Here is a 22,568-nt window from a genome sequence, read left to right on the forward strand (position 1 = left end):
ACACGCGGCCCCATTGCATACCGGTAGTAAAGGTAAGTAGAACCCACCCTTGACCAAAGTGATATAAATACAAACAGTTAGACTGATCAGGTTTAGCTTGAACATTTTGCTATTTACTGTTACCTTTTCCACTAGATTTTAGAATTTAGTCAACTAACAGTCAGCATTAAATTGACACCAGACAAGAGTTCTAGAGGGGTTGGACTTGCATTGCTTATGGGAACGTAACGACTCTAGGCTGATTACTTGCTTGATTCCACACACCCCCAAACTCTTCTTCTTCTATTCCTACAAGTTCCCAGTAAACAATATGATGGACCCTTCAATGTCTGCCCTCTGGCAAATTCATTTGAGAGCCCTGCATGGTGATAAACCTGTTTTGCCTCGCCCGCCCTCCTCTCCTCAGCCGGGCCCCTCCCATCTCCTGTTATCTGAGCCAGAGACTGATAGTGAAGAAGAATGGCCTGGCATGCCTCCAGCCCCCAGCCCTGGCACCATGCCCGGACAGACTGAGCAAACAAACCTCCCTACAGCGTGTGAGCACGAAGCCAGCCACGAGCTAGAATTGCCGGCAGCTGAGGACGAAAAGACACAGTGGACAGATCCCCGCTTCCGGAGAATGGAGAGGCGATGTCAGCAAAAGGAAGGGAGGGGCAGGCCTGGATAAGTGCTGAGTCATGGAGCCACACCCCATGGCCTATATAAAGGATCTGCTTTCTGGCATTCTCTGAGTCGGGCAAAGTCTAATCTGGATTGCTGAAGTCACACCTTGGATTACTGCCTGCCCTGAGAACTCTGACAGGAATTTGGCAAAGCTGCAGAGACTTCATGGCCATGCTTGATACAGACTTCCCAGACCCAGCTGTCAGAGGAGGAGGGGGACACGACATCACCCTTATTAGTACTGACACAGCTAACTAAATTAAAGAGAGCAATAAAACACAGCAATGTTATAGGTCACTTTTCTGATTGTCATAACTTCAAACAGTCGCTAAACAAATGGTTAAAAGTCAAGGACTACCTGTAATGGATTAATGTCCTCCTGATGTTAATCAACCAAGATATCTTTAGCCAGGATGCAGCGCCAATCTAAATACTGAAGGATTTATTCTGTTTATAAAAACAAGGCAACAACTACTGACAGATTTACTCACCTGCCCAGCAGTAAAAATTCACTGGCCAGCCCCAGGCGTCTCATCGCCATCAACAGTCCTCGCACAGTCATGCCTTCGCAGAAACACGCTACAACTCTTGCTTTGGGTAAATGGCTCCTGAGCTTTTCCAACAATTTATCAAAACTCTGTTCTCCAGCATTGCTGTAGATCTTGTAAGAATGAGCGATGCAGATCCCTTCTTTAGCTGACATGTCTTTGAAGGCTTCCATCCCACTTTCGCCATAGTTTCCTAAAGCGAGAACCAAGATGCACAAAAATATTAGCCCCAAAAAAGGGTGCGAAGGGCTCATATAAGCAATGACGGGATATCATCACATGACTAGGAAATTGAAATCAAATGTAAAGGAACAGAGGAGGAATAAGATGAGAAATACCTGCATAGGTAACAATTTATTTTTTTTAAAAAATTGGAATAGCAACTCATTGCAAACCGAATATGACTATTTAGTGGGACATAACTTTAAAGAAGGCCAACACACTATTACAGCAATAGCGGACTTTTATACCTCTGGGCCTCTGGTGGCTCAGACTGGTAAGACAGTCTGTTATTAACACAGCTGCTTGCAATTACTGCAAGTTCAAGTCCCATCAGGCCCAAGGTTGACTCAGCCTTCCATCCTTTATAAGGTAGGTAAAATGAGGACCCAGATTGTTGGGGGCAATAGGTTGACTTTGTATATAATATACAAATGGATAATAATAATAATAATAATAATGTTTTAATTTGTATACCGCACTTCTCCCGAAGGACTCAGGGCGGTGAACAGGCAAATAAAATACAAACAGAAACATACACCATAATTAAAACAACCCTTAAAAAACTGATTCAAATTTGCCAAGAAATTTAAAATAACATTACACCCCATAAAATTACAGAAATTTAAAACCCATCAAAGTTCAATTAAAATTAAAATTTAAAATTTAAAATCAGGCCAGTCCAGCCATATGAAATAAATAGGTTTTAAGTTCGCGGCAAAAGGTCCTAAGGTCAGGTAGTTGTCGAAGCCCGAGGGGAAGCTCGTTCCACAGGGTAGGAGCCCCCACAGAGAAGGCCCTCCCCCTGGAAATGAAATGAAGACTATTACTAACATAGTGTAAGCCGCCCTGAGTCTTCGGAGAAGGGCGGGATATAAATGCAATTTTTTAAAAAGAAATACCGCTTTGTGGTGCTTTACGGCGCTTACTAAGTGGTTTACAGGGTCACCCAATTGCCCCCAACAATCTAGATCCTCATTTTACCCACCTCGAAAGGATGGAAGGCTGAGTCAGCCTTGAGCTGGTCAGGATCGAACTCCACGCTGTGGACAGAGTTTGCCTGTAATACTGCACTTTAACCATTGCGCCACCAGAGGTCCTTGTATGATGGAGTGATAGCATACAATATTACTTCATCAGATAAGCAGTGCAGTGGTGAAATCCAATTTTTTTTTACTACCGGTTCTGTGGGCGTGGCTTGGTGGGCGTGGTGTGGCTTGGTGGGTGTGGGTTGGTAGGCATGGCAGGGAAAGGATACTGCAAAATCTCCATTCCCACCCCACTCCAGGGGAAGGATACTGCAAAATCTTTATTCCCTCCCCACTCCAGGGGAAGGATACTGCAAAATCTCCATTCCCACCCCACTCCAGGGGAAGGATACTGCAAAATCTCTATTCCCTCCCCACTCCAGGGGAAGGAAATTGAAAATCTCCATTCCCATTCCACTCCAGGGGAAGGATACTGCAAAATCTCCATTCCCTCCCCACTCCAGGGGAAGGATATTGCAAAATCTCCATTCCCACTCCAGTCCAGGGGAAGGATACTGTAAAATTCCCATTCCCTCCCCACTCCAGGGGAAGGATACTGCAAAATCTCCATTCCCACCCCACTCCAGGAGAAAGATACTGCACAATCCCCATTCCTACCCCACTCCAGGGGAAAGATACTGCAAAATCTCCATTCCCACCCCACTCTGGGGCCAGCCAGAGGTGGCATTTGCCGGTTCTCTGAACTACTCAAAGTTTCTGCTACCGGTTCTCCAGAACCTGTCAGAATCTGCTGGATTTCACCCCTGAAGCAGTGACATGACAGGACCTAAGCAGTGACATGCAGACTTCAGTCTACAAACCAGGTGATCTAAGTTGAAGCAACGTTATTGCTGGAAACGTGGGAATTTAGCATCGGTTTGTCACTTATAAACAGGACATTTGATTTATTGCTTTCATAATAATGTCTGAAGATTGCTATCCTTATTTTTGCATATGCCGTACTCCAATATGACCTTGCCTGATCTCAACAAGCTAAACAGGATCAGAGGTGCTTAGTATAAATATGAGATACCACCAGAAAATCCCACATTTGTGGAAGTCAAAACATGATCCTGGGATTATGGAAAGTGTTAAATCACTTTCCAATAGCTGCCAAGTAAAATGTGTGGTTACATCTATGTAGTCACCAGGTTTCAGGTTCAACTTGAAGGTCACTTGATACATACGGGACAAACAAAAATACACATAATCTGAGACACTTTAAATACCATTCAACGTGTTTGCTTACCAGAGAGATAACAGTTACAGTACTCAACAATAGACATAATAATGATCCTGAGAATGGTGGCTACATTTAATTTGAAATGATACACTTAATTTGAAATCTGTCCTGGGACCATGGTTCTACCTTTCATCAAGTCATCTTTGAAATTGGACAGAAGTCTCTGATCGTTAGGAGAAAATTAATTTGAGCTGTCAGTAAAAAGAATAGAGAAGGAAGAATCTTGACGATTCTTTACTCTGATATTATAAATGTGTGTCTCAGGGGCTACTTTTCACAGAATTTAGGATTCCCGGCCAATGAAAGGATATGTCACAAGTCAGGCCAGTTGCAGAAGGCATCAACTTCATTGTAATATGACAGTCTGCTATATCAGGGGTCTCCAACCTTGGTCCCTTTAAAACTTGTGGACTTCACCTCCCAGAGTTGAAGTCCACAAGTCTTAAAGGGACCAAGGATGGAGACCCCTGTGCTATATCCAGACATTTTTAACTGGTAACCAGAGACTTGAGTCATTGATGCTACTGTTATTATTGTTGTTCAGTAGACTAGAATAAACAGAGTTGGAAGGGACCTTGGAGGTCTTCTAGTCAAGCCCCTGCTCAAGCAGGAAGCCCTATACCACTTCAGACAAATGGCTATCCAATGTTTTCTTAAAAACTTCCAGTGTTGGAGAATTCACAATTTCTGGAGGCAATTTGTTCCACTGATTAATTGTTCTCACTGTCAGGAAATTTCTCCTTAGTTCTAAGTTGCTTCTCTCCTTGATTAGTTTCCACCCATTGCTTCTTGTCCTGCCCTCAGGTGCTTTGGAGAATAGCTTGACTCCCTCTTCTTTGTGGCAGCCCCTGAGATATTGGAAGACTGCAATCATGTCATGTTTCACTTACCTTTGATACTGGTTCGGTCGCGTGCATGCCCAGACCATATTTGATGACGTCCAGGTGGGTGGGCAGAGCCTCTTGCCACTGCCGCTAACTGTTCACCCAAACTGGGGTGAACCGGTAGCAACCCATCACTGCTCCTAATCCTTCTTTTCATTAACTAGGCATACCCAGTTCCAGCAACTGTTCTTTATATGTTTTAGTCTCCAGTCCCCTAACCATCTTGGTTGCTCTTCTCTGCACTCTTTCTAGAGTCTCAACATCCTTTTTACATCATGGCGACTAAAACTGAATGCAGGATTCCAAGTGTGGTCTTTCCAAGGCATTCTAAAGTGGGATTAAAACTTTACATGATCTTGATTCTATCCCTCTGTTAATGGGATAGAATCAAGGTCATGTAAAGCAGGGGTCTCCAACCTTGGCAACTTTAAGCCTGGAGGACTTTAACCCCTAGAATTCCCCAGCCAGCTTTGCTGGCTGGGGATTTCTAGGGGTTGAAGTCCACCAGGCTTAAAGTTGTCAAGGTTGGAGACCCCTGATGTAAAGTGTTAATACCACTTAAGTCGTGTCTGATTCTTAATGACCTCATGGACCATAGTACACCAGGATTTTCCTTCTCTTCAACTATCTCCAAAAGGTTGCCCAAATTCATGTTCATTTGACACTATCTAACCATCTAATCCTCTGCCACCTCTTTCTCCTTTTGCTTTCCATCTTTCCCAACATTTTATTTATTTTTATTTATTTATTTTGTCACACAGTATATATTTATATATAATTTATATATAATATATATATTATATTTTTTTTACACAGTATATATAAACTCGGTATGCCTAGTTTAATGAAAAGAAGGACTAGGGGAGACATGATAGCAATGTTCCAATATCTCAGGGGTTGCCACAAAGAAGAGGGAGTCAAGCTATTCTCCAAAGCACCTGAGGGCAGGACAAGAAGCAATGGGTGGAAACTAATCAAGGAGAGAAGCAACCTAGAACTAAGGAGAAATTTCCTGACAGTTAGAACAATTAATCAGTGTAACAACTTGCCTGCAGAAGTTGTAAATGCTCCAACACTGGAAATTTTTAAGAAAATGTTGGATAGCCATTTGTCTGAAATGGTGTAGGGTTTCCTGCCTGGGCAGGGGGTTGGACTAGAAGATCTCCAAGGTCCCTTCCAACTCTGATATTACTATTATTATTATTATTATTATTATTATTATTATTATTATTATTATTATTATTATTATTATTATTATTATTATTATTATATAAGCATAAGTATGAAATAATTATACAATATATAAGCATATATATAAGCATAAGTATGTAATAACTATATTAATTGGATATAATGAAAGGAAACAATAGGACAGGAACGGTAGGCACGCTGGTGCTCTTATGCATGCCCCTTACAGTCCTCTTAGGAATCGGGTGAGGTCAATAGTAAACAGTTTTTGGTTGAAGCTTTGGGGATTTTGGGAAGAGACCACAGAGTCAGGTAGTGTGTGCCAAGTATTAACAACTCTGTTACTGAAGTCATATTTTCTGCAATCAAGATTGGAGCGGTTCACATTAAGCTTAAATCTATTGTGTGCTCGTGTATTGTTTCAATTGAAGCTGAAGTAGTCTTCGACAGGAAGGAAATTGTAATAGATGATTCTATGAGTTAAACATCAGTGTTGTGTCCTCCCTCGCCTCCGTCCAAGTGATGGCTTAATTAGCCTTCACTATCAGCTCTGGCAGCAGAATAGCCAGCTTCTGCCAAGAGCCTCCGTTATCTTCCACGATGCTGGTGAGTCACTCAGGAACAAACTTGAGCTCTTAATCAGTGGATTTGCCTGTTACAAAGAGACACAGCAGCTCTCGCTGTCTTTTATATCCTGTGGGGTGTGGCTCCATGACTCAGCACTTCCTGGGCCTGCCCCACCCTTGCTTCTGTTGTTCCCTCCTCCACCTGGCTTGCTTCTGGTTCCTGGAGCTGAGCCAGGGAAGCTGGTGCTTCCGAGGTAAGACCTGATGGCCCTTCCCCCCTCACTGTCCAAGTCACTTTCTGGCAGCAGGCCCGGCTCAGGGGGCGCAGACACGACAATCAGGGTCTTTTCCAAGGAATCCTCTCTTCTCCTTTGGTGGCCTAAGTATTTGAGCTTCAGCTTCAGTTTCTGTTCTTCCAAAAAAACAGTTTAGGGTTGATTTCTTTTAGGATTGACTGATTTGATCTCCTTGTGATCCATGGTGTTATTGACATGTGGACTGTTATTGGTCACTACGTGTGGTTGTTAGATTGCATGAATTGGACTATTTTGGCGCGAGGGTGGTTAAATTCAACCACATGCCAAAAACTGTACAAGTGTGCATGCTTTGTATAAGGTGAGGAATCTCTTTATGAAATTAGGTAAAGGTAAAAGGTTCCCCTCACACATACGTGCTAGTCATTGCTGACTCTAGGGGGTGGTGCTCATCTCCGTTTCAAAGCCGAAGAGCCAGCACTGTCCGAAGACGTCTCTGTGGTCATGTGGCCGGCATGACTCAATGCCAAAGGCGCACGGAACGCTGTTACCTTCCCACCAAAGGTGGTCCCTATTTTTTCTACTTGCCTTTTTACGTGCTTTCAAAACTGCTAGGTTAGCAGAAGTTGGGAGAAATAACGGGAGCTCACCCCATTACATGGCAGCACTAGGGATTCAAACCGCTGAGCTGCTGACCTTTCAATCGACAAGCTCAACATCCTAGCCCCTGATCCACTGCATCCCCTTTTATGAAATTATGAGATCTTATTTTATTCAGAAGGGGAGGGAGAGGAAAGAAAGGTCATCTGAAAATTGTTTGCTTGGAAAAGGGAAAAGTAAACCAGCCAGCGATGGGTTTCACATTATGTATCGAGCCCAGCTCTGGCTCGACACATGACACTACAGGGATCTGGATCATGGGAGCAGCCCCTAATCAAAGTTCCAAAAGGATGGATTATCGAGGACTTGTTCGAGGGGTGCAGTGATCTGCGTTTGGGAAGCATGGGGAGGGGATCATCACACTGACGGCCGGGTTAGAGGGAGATGAAGGCTGGGCGTTATGAAGAGCTGCTTTACTTCTGGGATTTGGCAGATGACGTGGCAGCTGAGGCTGTCAGACGAGGAGGGAGAGAGCAGCCGGGCATCCAATCAACGGAGCAGTTCAGACATGGGGCGGGGCATGAGCAGCGCGGGATGTTTAAAAGGGGCTGAGAGGCAGAAGCTCTCAGCGCTGACTTTGTAGAGAGAGACCTCGACTATTACTGAGACCTGGTTTGTAGCAGACCCAATAAACGAAGTCACTGTTGGAAAAAAAAACCAAGATGGCTTGTTTCTTCGCACGGCATCTGACACAACTGTGGCTAAGCTAGTCGAGATTTGTGTTACTACTGGTTTGCCGTGCGCGCACATGCTCGTTTTGTGCAAATGCTTCCGGCCTTCTGCAAATGCGCTTTGTTCGCATGTGTGCCTTCTGTGCATGTGCCCGGCCCACCCGCGATTTCCACTACCAGTCCGAACCAGCTTAATACCATCTCTGAAACCAACGCTACCATTTGGGAATAGTTGCAGCTGCATTGAGGTTACAGGGAAGAAAATGTCTACAGAACTTTGCAACCAAGAATATCCATCCAACAGACATCTCTCTACCCTAATTAATTTTTCATACAAAATTCTCCTGATGGTGAGGAAGAATTTTTGAGAGAACATGAACATGCATATTTACTTGCAGTTATATGGGAGGGAATAATGAGATTTTCTGTTACTTTTGGGGCAAAACTCCCCCACGTAGAGTTAGCTGCATAGTCAAAAGTTTGTAAGACCATCAAGAAGGATGTTTGTAGCTCAGGATGGAAATGAGGGGTCCTTGGTGCTCTCTGAACTTGATTGTTTTCTTGCAAATGTTTCATTACCCCAAACTATGCAACATCGTTACTTGAATAGAATAGAAAAGAATAGATTTTTTTTTATTGGCCAGGCGTGATTGGACATAACATAACATAACATAACAACAGAGTTGGAAGGGACCTTGGAGGCCCTCTAGTCCAACCCCCTGCCCAGGCAGGAAACCCTACACCATCTCAGTCAGATGGTTATCCAACATCTTCTTAAAAATTTCCAGTGTTGGAGCTTTCACAACTTCTGCAGGCAAGTCGTTCCACTTATTAATTGTTCTAACTGTCAGGAAATTTCTCCTTAGTTCTAAGTTGCTTCTTTCTTTGATCAGTTGCTTTTTTCTTTGATCAGACATACAAGGAATTTGTCTTGGTGCATACGCTCTCAGTGTACATAAAAGAAAAGATCATCAATAATTCTAAGGTACAACACTTAATGATAGTCATAGGGTACAATGATATTAGTTTGTAGTGCTTGTTCTTGAGCAGCGAGTATTAAACCTTCCGATTCTTTCTTGATGGTTCCCATCTTCAACCATGCCCATGTCAAGTTGTGATCACATTTTCCTTCAATGTTTTTCAAGTGCTGCCCATGCAAAGCTTTGATTTTCCATCTATTTAATCTGTCATCCAGCTGTTTTTCCTTATATTCTGCCTTTGCTTCTGTTGTTTTTATAATGTTCTCCGTTTTTACAGCCTACAGCAATTTTTCTGTACTTTGGTTCATATAATCATTCAAACTTCGTTTTTCTTCTTCCACAGTTTGATGGATTTGCAATAGCCCTCTGCCCCCTATTTTTCTTGGCAGGTACAACCTGTCGATGTCACTTCATGGATTTAAAGCGTGGTACATATGGGCCGCTGTGTGGCTCAGGCTGTAAGACAGCCTGTTATTAAACACAGCTGCTTGCAATTACTGCAGGCTCGAGTCCCACCAGGCCCAGGGTTGACTCAGCCTTCCATCCTTTATAAGGTAGGTAAAATGAGGACCCAGATTGTTGGGGGGGGCAATAAGTTGACTTTGTATATAAATATACAAATAGGATGAGACTATTGCCTTACACAATGTAAGCCGCCCTGAGTCTTCGGAGAAGGGAGGGATATAAATGTAAAAAAAAAAAAAAAGTTTGCGCATTTTCCGGTCCAAGTTTTCTAGTTCAGCCAAAGTCCAGTTGATGATTCCAGCTGAGTAGCGTATCACTGGAACTGCCCATGTATTAATGCCTTTAATTATGTTTCCAGCATTCAGTTATTGTTGCTGTTGTTGTTGTTGTTATTATTATTATCTTATTAAAGTCTTATTAGAAGAGGACTAACTTAACTTAAAAAATAAGTAGGCTTTTGTTAACAGCTGCCATTTTTCGATTAGCTTCAAGATGGAAATAGGGTACAGTAATGTATGTAAGAAAGAATTGTGGGCACAATATTCCTGCAAAACAGAACTTTGGATGTGAATTTCCTGGAAACATTATTTCTCTTTCTGCAGGAGAAGAGCAGACAAAGCTGGGGGAGGAATTAAGCACAAGATCAGCTTAGAATCATTGCATTTCCACAATGCAATGTGTTAATTTTGGAAAGCTGAGGATGAGGATGGGGATGAAGCATTACTTAAAAATTAACATTTAATTACTTAAAAATTACTTAAAAATTAAATTATTTAAATTAAAAATTAAATTATTTAAAAATTAAAAATTAAAAAGGAGCATTACTGAATGGTAATATGTGGCTACACTTGCTGGAACTTCTAAAGTCAAAGGAACCTGACCAATTGCTCATAACAAGGGACTGCTGAAGCCAAATTAAATAATGTTGGCTAGCCATTTTGCAAATTAGCTACTTAGTGGCAGAAATGCGCTGTTATTTACAGCTCTTTTCATTATTCATAACTGTTTCGGAATAGTGTTTTCCAGAGGCACATTAGTCCGAGCTTCGGATTGCAGCCTCTTTTCTTAATTGCCCAGAGAAAATGCAAGTCACATTTACCACTTAATGGGCACCTTCTGAGCTGAGCTGGATCTGATTACTCTCCAGCTTTGCACAGAATTACAATAGATGAGGGCAGTGAGGTCTCCATGGAACGGCTTACACATCTGAAGTGACAAGAAGATGTCAGATGTCAGCACTCATCTTCAGAGGGAGGGAGAAGGCTCCAGAAGAAGAATTATGGAGAATCACCAGAGATAAGAGCTTACTTTAGGGACACAGCTTTTGTTATTACCTTATACTGTAGAGAAATGTGTATATAATGATTTCTGAAGTGGGTATCTCTCTTCATAGGTATTATATTAAGAGCCATGGTGGCACAGTGGTTAGACTGCAGTACTGCAGGCTACTTCTGCTGACTGCTGGCTGCCTGCAGTTTGGCAATTCGAATGTCACCAGGCTCAAGGTTGACTCAGCCTTCCATCCTTCCGAGGTCAGTAAAATGAGGACCCAGATTGTTGGGGGCAAGAGGCTGAGTCTGCAAACCACTTAGAGAGGGTTGTAAAAGCATTGTGAAGAGGTATATAAGTCTAAGTGCTATTGCTATATGATAGCATAGGGCTTAGCAACTCATCCACTTAGTATCAGCTTTGGAAGCCATATTAGCAATGGAAGCTTCCACGCTACCACCTTCTTGTGTGTGGGAAAGGAGGAGGGGGTGTTTAGTAGAGGGAATGTAGTTAGATATAATAGCATTCTTCTTTTTGGTCAAGGTCAGGACAGTCCTGCGTCTGGAGAAGGAGTGGTTGGAGTGATATCTCGAGATGGGACGGAGGGTGATTGGACCATGTGATGGACTGATGGATGCAAGGGATGGATTTGGGGATTTTTATTTACTGAGGGAAAATCCGGAACTCTCAGATTCGGGTTTTCCCAGATGTGCCGGTATACCTAATCTAATTAATGGAACTTTGAGAAAATAGTCGCCTTGGAGTTTTTAATTGGGGTTGGGGTTTTTCTAACACTTAGATGACCAGGGATTTGGTAACCAATCACAATCAATGCCTGACAGTCCTTCATAGGTGGTCCTTCTATGAGAACAGTAGTTGAGCCATGTGGATGTCATCTAAGTCACTTCAACAGCTGGATCGTTGAGCCTTCAAATACCCAATTCATTTCAGTTAGCCCTGGAAGAGTCCATTTGGACTTTGCCAAGAAGAGATTGGAGAGCTATTTGTCCGGAATGGGATATTAAGAATGTTTTGGATATATTAACAAAGGTGATAAAAGAAAAGAAAGATATGGAATATTATATAGTATGGAATAAATTGTATAATTGGATAGAAATTAGAAATGGTAAATGACGAAAAAGGGGAAAAGGTCACACATACAAAAAAAGGTAGTGCCTGAAAGAAAATGAATTGTTATAATGATAAGTATGATGGAATATATAGAATAGAATAGAATAGAATAGAATAGAATATAAATATATAGAATATATATATATATAGAATATAAATATATAGAATATAGAGAATAGAATAAAATTTGTCTTGGTGCATATGTGATTGGACACACAAGGAATTTGTCTTGGTGCATAAGCTCTCAGTGTACATAAAAGAAAAGAGACCTTCATCAAGGGACAACACTTACAACACTTAATGATGATCATAGGGTACAAATTTAACACTTAATGATACAACACTTAATAATAGTCATAGGCTACAAATAAGCAATCAGGAAACAATCAATATCAGTATAAATCGTAAGGATACAAGCAACAAAGTTACAGTCATACGGTCATAAGTGGAAGGAGATGGGTGATGGGAACGATGACTTAATAGTAGTGCAGATTTAGTAAATAGTTTGACAGTGTTTGACATATATACAAAATATACAAAAATAAGGGATAATTAAAGAAAACAAGAGGGGGAAAATGTAGATAATAGAGGAATACCGATACAAAGCTGATGTAAAGAAGGAATAAATGTTTTATGTTAGTGTTTATTATGTCTTCTTGTTTTTTTTAAAAAATGAAAGATATCTTTGAAAAAGAATGCTTTGGTTTTGTTTGTTTTTTTTGCAAAGGGAAGGGAGATGGTAAGGAATAATTTATGGATGACCTGTCTTAAAACCTATGGAGTAAATGATCTGATGTTGAGGACAGAAAGAAATGTAAGATTAACTCACTGATCTTTTCCATAATAGAAAACGTTAAACCCGCCAACTCATTAGATATCCTCTGACCCGAAAAATCATTTAAGGATGACAGACTTGGCAACAAATGGATCAAAGGATTACAATTAGGAATGATTGTTATCAGTGTCATCACTTGGATTTAATACCAAGCTTTTAATTATTTTATTATAAATGCTTCTATCCGGCTTCAATTCGTGATGTACTGCAAGCATGCAACTTTCGGAAAGACAATACAAAACCATAAGAATAAATACTATCAATGTACAGTAACTCCCCTAATGAAATGAAAAATATTAAATATGTTTGCATGTTTGTTTATTTATTGAGAACTGGGCAGGTTAGACTTTTCACTCTGCCTCAAATACGTGAAATGTAGTCCTGATTTATTGGTACCGTTCTTGGTTTTGCATTCTCGATTTGTTCTTTAGTTAATGGTCATGAAATTTCTCAACTTCTATATGATCTTTCTTTCTCCTTCTCTTCCTAACATAGTATGGAAGCCTTCCTTCCTTCCTTCCTTCCTTCCTTCCTTCCTTCCTTCCTTCCTTCCTTCCTTCCTTCCTTCCTTCCTTCCTTTCTCAAAATAAAAACACAGGAAAAATAGCAATATAACTGTCAGGCTCCAAAAGCCAAGAAAGACATGATGTGGTTCTTTATTGTTCCTCACCGATAGACAGAATCTTGTTAAACTAAAGCATGCTGACACCCATAAAACATACTGTGTACTCTGGGAACCATTAGGGAGGAGCCATCTTCACTCTCTTCCTCTCACACAAACTATCTCAACTGAGTTGCCTCTTGCTCCTCTGGAATGCATTCCCTCCCTCCTTCTCTCCTTCCCTCCTGTTTCCTTCCTTCCTTCCTTCCTTCCTTCCTTCCTTCCTTCCTTCCTTCCTTCCTTCCTTCCTTCCTTCCTGTATTTTATCAAAATAACAATGCAACAATGAAGACCAAGGAGCAAAAAAAATGGTATAATCAGGTGACAATGAAAATATACATACATTTATCACAAAACACAACATAAATTATACCCAAATGCTTGGCGCAAAAGTCCCGGTTTTCCAGGCCCTTCCCAATAGGTTTGGAGCAACCTGGATCATAGGAAGGATCCCCTTCCAGACGAGAGAGACTATGATAGAGAAGTTGTACTTCTGAGGTACCCAATGGTTGGTATTGTTTAATCAAAAGAACCCAAAGCACACAACAACCCTCTCTGATCAAAGTAATTTTATTTATTTTATTTATTTATTTAATTTTGTCATAACAATATACACAAGCATCACACAAAAAGATTATATAATATATAAACATATATATGGGGAGAAACAAGGAAGTATAAGCATATATACATAAGAAAAAAACAATAGGACAGGAACAGCAGGCACGTTTGTGCTCTTATGCACGCCCCTTAAAGTCCTCTTAGGAATGGGGTGAGGTCAACAGTGGATAGATTTTGGCTAAAGCTTTTGGGGTTACGAGAAGAGACCACAGAGTCAGGTAATGCATTCCAAGCACAGATAATTCTGTTACAGAAGTCATATTTTTGGCAATCCAAATTGGAGCGGTTGACATTAAGTTTAAATCTATTGGTAGCTCTTGTATTACTGCAGTTGAAACTGAAATAGTCTTTAACAGGAAGGATATTGCAATAGATGATTCTATGAGCTAAACCCAGGTCCTGTCGGAGGCGACGGAGTTCCAAGTTTTCTAAACCCAGGATTTCAAGTCTGGTGGGATAAGGTATTTTGTTGGTTATGGAGGAGTGGAGAACTCTTCGCGTAAAATACCTCTGGACATGCTCAACTGTATTGATGTCAGAAATGTGGTATGGGTTCCAGACAGGCGAGCTGTAATCAAGAATTGGCCTAGCAAAAATTTTATATGCTCTGGTCAGTAGTGTGGTGTTTTTGGAAAAGAAGCTACGTAAGATTAGGTTAACAACTTTTAGAGCCTTTTTTGCTATGTAGTTGCGGTGGGCTTTGGCACTTAGATCATTAGATATGAAAACTCCAAGGTCTTTGACAGGGTGGGGGGTCATCTGTAAGGCAATGTCCATCAAGTATGTACTTAGTGAATGGGTTCTTTTTTTAAAAGAAGACTGAGCATTTGCTGGTTGAGATTTGCAGTTGCCAAATTTTAGACCAAGCAGTTAAATGATCAAGGTCTTTTTGAATGGTAGATGTATTGTCAGTGGTGTTAAACAGTTTAACATCGTCAGCAAAGAAAACACAGTTACTTGAGATATGGTCACAAAGATCATTTATGTATAGTATAAAGAGAGTTCGTCCAAGAACGCTACCTTGAGGAACGCCACTCTTGACAGGAACAGGATTTGATAGAGCATTGCCAATTTTAACCACTTGTTGTCTGTTAAACAGAAAAGCAGATATCCAATTGTGTAGGGGTCCTGAAATGCCATAGGATTTTATTTTTAGGAGAAGTTTATCATGTACTACTGAGTCAAAAGCTTTGCAGAATTGGGCAGGTACTCTTGGAGACAGGCAGTCCCTCAAATTAATCTATCATGTAGCACATTTAGAGTCATCTGCAAGCTTTTCTTTCTTTTCTTTTTCCTGGATATTTTTTGGGGTTTGTTGGCATGCTACTCCTACTCCTACCCTCAAAACGACGCTATAGAGCGCTGCATACCTGAACAACTAGACACAAGAACAGTTTTTTCCCAAACGCTGTCGCTCTGCTAAACAAACAATTCCCTCAACACTGTCAAACTATTCACTAAGTCCGCACTACTATTAATCTTCTCATCGTTCCCATCACCCATCTCCTTCCTCTTAGGACTGTATGATTGTAACCTTGTTGCTTGTATCCTTATGATTTATATTGATTGGTTCCTGATTGCTTATTTGTACCCTATGACTATCATTAAGTGTTGTACCTTAGAATTCTTCATGATCTTTTCTTTTATGTATACTGATAGCATTTGCACCAAGACAAATTCCTTGTGTGTCCAATCACACTTGGCCAATAAAAAATTCTCTTCTCTTCTCTTCTCTTCTCTGCTCTGCTCTGCTCTGCTCTGCTCTGCTCTGCTCTGCTCTGCTCTGCTCTGCTCTGCTCTGCTATGCTATGCTATGCTATGCTATGCTATGCTAACATTGCACCTTTGGGATGTGTATTTGTAATATTTACAGTAGTAGTAGTCCTATCTAGGGTTATGTGCTTATTCAAAGGAACGGGCAATATAACTCTGAATCATTTTCTGAATACTGCACGCACAGTCGATTTAAGTGCGCATCATGTACTCCCTCAAAAGGAATGTGAGGCATTTAAGTAGCACCTTTACGTCAACGATTAAAACATTTCCGAGCTTGCAACCTACAACAGGAATCCTGTTTCTGTTCTGAAATGCAGAGGGCAGTGTAGCTATAAATACTGTATAAAAAGTAATAGCTGTGTGTGCGGTTTGATTATGGGTGCCGTTTGTTTAATTATGCATTCAGTTTCTCATTTAAAAGATGAGCATCTTTCAGTAAGCCTTTTTTTAAAAAAAAACACCGTTGCTGTAAAACGCACATGAAAGCAAGTTTGCTGGAGTGGTCATGGGGCAGAGTAGAAAGACAGAGATTAGCAGTAAATTCTAGTCCTGTCCTGGGCTCAGAACCCATTTGGGCATCTTTGGGTCAGTTACTCACTCTTAGTAACAGGAAGAAGAAGGCAAGGGCAAATAGAAATACCTGGCAATAAAACTGCATGGACTTCTTTGGTGCCTAGAAGTCAAAGTTGATTTGAAGGCACCAAACACATATAGCTTGTAATTGTCCTTTATTTATCTTCAAAGTTTTGAAGGAATTCTTTGAACACAGGAAACTATTTTCAACATTACACTATCTTTAGTTCTTTATGAGAAAACTGGCTACAATGGTAGTTCATTTATATACATCAGCACTGGTTGTGCTGTTCCCTTGGAGAAGTAAACTAAAAAATAAGAAAAACCTGAGGTAAGAAATATAAAAGACAGCTAAATAGACCTACTGTCTTGCACTGCAGCTAGACCTTGCTTACCAACTGCCTTGTTCAGCGACTGTTTGAAATTACAACACTGCTGAAAAATAACTTCAGGACCAATGCTCTCATTTACAACCTTTGCAGGTTTATTCGCTTGATTGCTATTATAGTACGATTGCTATTATAGTACGAATTGACACATGCCTGAGGTTGCTTTTTCCCACCCCCAATGCCTTGCGGAGCAGAGAGATTGAAGACGAAGGGATTACAAGAGAATACAGGGACACAGTGAACAAACACATTGGGGTTTTTTTCTCGTTTCTCTCCCCACCCCCCCACCCCTTGCAGAGCACAGAGATTACTTAAACAAGTGGTGGTGAAAGAAAGGTGAAAACAAAGCTAGCAATGTCTGTAGACAACCTTTCCTGTGTCTGTTACTTGTTTTTTCTTCACCCACCCTAACAGAATAGAGAGATTGAAGAGTGAGGGTTTACAAGAAAGTAAACAGGCACACAATGTGGGCACAGAGGGCATACAATACACTAAACTGTTTATATAACATGCTCAGCGCTGCTGGCAGCACCACCTTATTTTCATTGTCTGTTCCTCATTGTGTGGTGGCCTACTCTCTTCTAATCCCTTTCTCTCCAATTAATGTAAATGCGAACATTAATCCCCTTATTGCTAACTACCCCAGTGTTGGGTTGTGTGTTCCAAAGGTCTGGGGAATGGGGGGAAAGGAAAACCCTGTCACAGCATATGATTTCCCACTCAGCCATCCCTTCTCTGAACCATAAGCTGCTGGTCCTCACTGTTGTCATTCAATGTGGACTACCTGTATACATCTCCAGATGTTTCAGCCATTGCATGTCATCCTGGCTTCCACACTACTTCACTACTTCCACACTACTTCATACATTGCCTTTGTCCTCATCTTTCCCTTTTTCAAATCTCATCAAGTCTACCCGGCCATGACTTTCTCAATTTTCCAATTCCTTTCAACTACTTCAATCAAGCCTCTGTTGGAAGAAATGTCCATCTGGGTTCAGTTCCAAGTGGGGGAAAAGACACTGGAAACATGGAGACTTCTTGGAAAGATGGTTTAATGGTGGACAGGAATCACATAGCTAGAGTTCCTGAACAGGAGCACATGGCTTGTGTTCCTGAGTAGAAAAAGTGATCACATGCTTCAAGGTGCTGGGTGAAGAACCAGAGAGGAAAGGAGAAGAGAAGAAGAATGGAAGAAGGGGAGAGGAGAAGAGAGAGACAAGATGCTGAGTGCCTGAGTTTATACTCTCCGTGGGGGCCCCACCTTGGTGTTTCCTGTTCCTGTATAAGAAATGTACCCTGATTGGTTGTCAAACTCCCAGGTGGTCTAGGGGTCTTAGCTAACTTTGTAGGTTGTCTCTCAAGCTTGCTTGAGCCTTGCCATGTGGTGAGTTTCTGTTGCTAGATGGGTCCTATTGTGTTGCAGATGATGGCCCATTGACAAAGGTGGGGGGAATGAGTGAGCTTGGCTGAGGCCTTAATGGCCCATTGACAAAGGTATGAGGAGGCAGGAAGCTGCTTTGTCTTTAAAACAGGTTTCTCCATTTCTCATCCAGGGAAACACAATGCTCTGCCCTCTTCAATATCCTCCAAAATATTTCATTCTTCTAGGAGAGGGGTGAGTGCTAACTTCCTACACCACATTCATTCTTTTGATATGACCAAGCCACCACAATAGATTTCTTTCCACCCAGCTACTCATTTTTTGTATTCAATCCGCATTCATTCATCACTCATTTCCTTTTAACCTGTTTCTGATTCTTTTGCCAAAGAGACTCTTTTAGACCCCTTGCAATTTGCATACCGAGCAAATAGATCAACAGATGATGCTGTTAATATGGCTCTGCACTACATCCTACAACATCTTGAGTCTCCAAAGACCTATGCAAGGGTCCTTTTTGTAGACTTTAGTTCAGCATTCAATACCATCATTCCAGACATTCTTCTAACTAAGCTAAACCAGCTACAGGTACCGGAACAGACTTGTAAGTGGATCACAAGCTTCCTAACAAACAGGAAGCAGCAGGTGAAGCTAAGCAAGATCACATCAAATACCTGTACAATTAGCACAGGGGCCCCCCAAGGCTGTGTGCTCTCCCCACTTCTCTTCTCTCTGTATACCAATGACTGCATCTCCAATGATCCATTTGTTAAGCTACTGAAGTTCGCAGATGACACAACAGTGATTGGTCTCATTCGAGACAATGACGAATCCGCATATAGACGAGAGGTCGAACGACTAGCCTTGTGGTGCAACCAAAACAATCTGGAACTGAACACACTCAAAACCGTAGAAATGGTGGTAGATTTTAGGAAAACCCTTCCATACTTCCACCTCTCACAATACTTGACAACACAGTATCAACAGTAGAAACCTTCAAATTTCTGGGTTCTATCATATCGCAAGATCTCAAATGGACAGCTAACATCAAAACATCATTAAAAAAGGACAACAAAGAATGTTCTTTCTGCGCCAACTCAGTAAGCTCAAACTGCCCAAGGAGCTGCTGATCCAGTTCTACAGAGGAATTATTGAGTCTGTCATTTGCACCTCTATAACTGTCTGGTTCGGTTCTGCAACCCAACAAGAAAAACACAGACTTCAGAGGATAATTAGAACTGCAGAAAAAATAATTGCTACCAACTTGCCTTCCATTGAGGACCTGTATACTGCACGAATCAAGAAGAGGGCCGTGAAAATATTTGCAGATCCCTCGCATCCTGGACATAAACTGGTTCAACTCCTACCCTCAAAGCGGCTATAGAGCACTGCACACCAGAACAACTAGACACAAGAACAGTTTTTCCGAAGGCCATCACTCTGCTAACAAATAATTCCCTCAACACTGTCAGACTATTTACTGAATCTGCACTACTATTAATCGTTTCATAGTTCCCATCACCAATCTCTTTCCACTTATGACTGTATGACTATAACTTGTTGCTGGCAATCCTTATGATTTATATTGATATATTGATCATCAATTGTGTTGTAAATGTTGTACCTTGATGAACGTATCTTTTCTTTTATGTACACTGAGAGCATATGCACCAAGACAAATTCCTTGTGTGTCCAATCACACTTGGCCAATAAAATTCTATTCTATTCTATTCTATTCTATTAAGTATCCCGTATCCACTACATTCAGCTTCCTTTTATGTTTCTCTCGGGCAGGTCTAATCCTCACTTCCAGATATCAAAGTGGGCAAAAAAACATGTTTTTATACTTGACCATTTTTACCTTTTATGGCAAAAACATTCATTCATGAAAACATGGCAATCACTGTCTTTTTACAAGGATCTGCCCCACCTTGAATCATCCTAGTTGGCTTTGATTTTTCTATCTCAATCCCATCTTTCTACCAAAGTATACAAATTCACTACCTGTACTATTTTTCAGCATTTATATATATAACTTGCAATTGCTGGCTCTGATTTTTCTGTCCAACAGAACTTTTGATACATTCATTTGCAGGTCCATTCTTCTCATTGCCTCATTCAGTTTAACCATCATTTCAAATCATCCAGTACCTCAGCTAACAATATGACAGCATCTGCCTATAAAAGCATATGTGATCCATGGAACCAGTCTGGATAAGGAGAAGAAGGGAGATCACCCCATTTTTTCTCCCCTGTCCCCAGGGGTGAAATGCTCCCTTTTCAGACCGGATCGCCAGATCCGGTAACGATGGAAACGGATGGTTCGAAGAACTGGTATCAAAAATCCCTGCCCTCCCCCCCTGCCCATGCCCAGCTGAGCCGCGCAATCATCAAAGGTTTGAGTTTTTTTACTTTTAAAAGCATTTTTTCTTCGGCCAAAAAAATGCTTTTAAAAGTATTTTTAAAAAGCCTCTGATGATCGCGCGGCTCAGCTGGGATCGTCAGAACCTTTTAAAACATTTTTTTTACAACCTCTTCGGCCGAAGAGGCTGTAAAAAATGCTTTTAAAAGGCTCTGGTGATCAGGAAACTCAGCTGGGATCGTCAGAACCCTTTAAAAGCATTTTTTCTACAACCTGTTCAGCCGAAGAGGCTGTTAAAAAAATGCTTTTAAAAGGCTCCTCTGGCGATCCCAACTGAGTTGCCTGATCATCAGAGGCTTTTAAAAGCATTTTTTTACAACCTCTTCGGCCAAAGAGGTTGTAGAAAAATGCTTTTAAAAGAAAAAAAAAAGTTGGCCAGGCCTACTTTTACATTATTTATTATCTATACTTATTTTCTATCCATTGATAAAATTCCCCCCATATATTCTCAATTAGATTTCGTGGGCAACTTCGGTGAATACTTTGCTGATGCCAAGAGACTGATATTATAACTATCCCATGATCAACTAAATGGGTCAACAACAGATCAAATTGGATACACGACTTACTGCTAACAAATCCATGCTGGCTCTTGACAGTCAATGCACTTTGTTCTAAATGGTTCTACAAAATTTGTTTAATAATTTAGTTCTGGCAAGCTTGTAACTGATCTCGTTCCGAGGACTCGGTAATAGCCAGGTGCTCCCTGAATACCTCTGAATAAAAGTGAAGGCGATACCAAGCACGTTGCATGATTTATTTATCCTGCATAGCCGACACTTGATGTCTGCAAGGGATTATACATGTTTTGGGTTATTTTCACATTCACATCCTTCCACATTCTCTGACACATTTCTTCTTAAAGGCAAAATCCTTGAACATAAACGCCCTCTATAAATCCACAGTTGCATATAACCGAGGTATTAAGCATACGTCCCAATGAATTACCGCTGGTATTGCGCGACTAGGCTGAAGCTGTCATAGCTAAAGATAAAGTAGGTACCTAACCAAGGGTGGATGAAAGGCAGCAACCTTGTCTACTGAAGATAGTTAAGTAGGAACTAAGTCATTAAAGAAACAAAGAAAATATGTTTTTTTAAATTAAAAAAGTTTTACAAAAAAGAATTTTTTAACAATTATTCCCCCCTTCCCCCTCCTCACCCTCCCTTCCCCTCCCTCCCCCCTTCCCCCCACCCTCCCCCTCGAGACTTCCCAGAACAAAATACAGGGTATAATATCTAACAATCATAAACTAAATTACCACATAAGTCATAATCCATAGTCCCTCATCTCTCTTTAACATCCTTAACTCCCCTCCATTTAGACATATACACTAGGACAATTCCTAAATTCACTCATAAGCTATTTGATACTTTCTAGTCTGATACTTATTTTGAATATAATCTATCCAACTTCTCCATTCCAATACATATCTTTCTTGTGAATAGTCTTTCAAATACGCAGAAATTTTAGCCATTTCCGCCAAGTTTGATACTTTAAATGTCCATTCTTCAATTGTAGGCAAATTTTCTTTCTTCCAATATTGCACAACCAAGAGTCTTGGTTGTGCCAAGAAAAAATGTTTTTTAACATCTTTTAATGTAACATTTAATGTTTGTAACAGAGTGGTCAATGCCTGGAAGGCACTACCTGACTCTGTAGTTTCTTCCCCAAACCCCCAAAACTTTAAGCTTAAACTGTCTACTGTTGACCTCACCCCATTCCTAAGAGGTCTGTAAGGGGCGTGCATAAGTGCACCCGCGTGCCTACCGTCCCTGTCCTAATATTCCTTTTTTTTACTCACTCTTTTCATGTATCCAAATTATGTTTATGCTTTTACCTGTTATTTTATATATGATTGACAAAAATAAATAAATAAATTTTTTCAAAAAATGTTAGCTGAACCGCGCAAAAGAAGTTGGACCTGAGCACATGGGAACCCTTCCTCCCCAAATCCCATCGACAGTTGAAAGTACCAGTCTTGTACTCCCACAAGGCAAGACTAGCTGCCCGTCTTATGAATCAACAAAGCAAAAGGATAAGAGCTGAGGTGGCATAATGGTTGGAATGCAGTACTGCAGGCTACTTCAGATGACTGCTAGCTGCAGTTCAGCAGATCGAATCTCACCGGCTCAAGGTTGACT

At 40.9% G+C, this 22,568-nt stretch overlaps 1 protein-coding gene across 1 annotated transcript in view; it reads right to left on the reverse strand.

Annotated features, from left to right (window-relative positions):
• Positions 1-22,568, reverse strand: part of GRM5 (glutamate metabotropic receptor 5) — a 345,525-nt gene that overhangs the window by 197,326 nt on the left and 125,631 nt on the right. Inside the window, exon 3 of the mRNA XM_058185133.1 lies at positions 1,155-1,404. Within this exon, the coding sequence (XP_058041116.1) occupies positions 1,155-1,404 (250 nt within the window). The remainder of the gene's footprint in view (positions 1-1,154; positions 1,405-22,568) is intronic.

This window comes from Ahaetulla prasina, chromosome 5, assembly GCF_028640845.1.
Source record: "Ahaetulla prasina isolate Xishuangbanna chromosome 5, ASM2864084v1, whole genome shotgun sequence".
Classification (NCBI taxonomy): domain Eukaryota; kingdom Metazoa; phylum Chordata; class Lepidosauria; order Squamata; family Colubridae; genus Ahaetulla; species Ahaetulla prasina.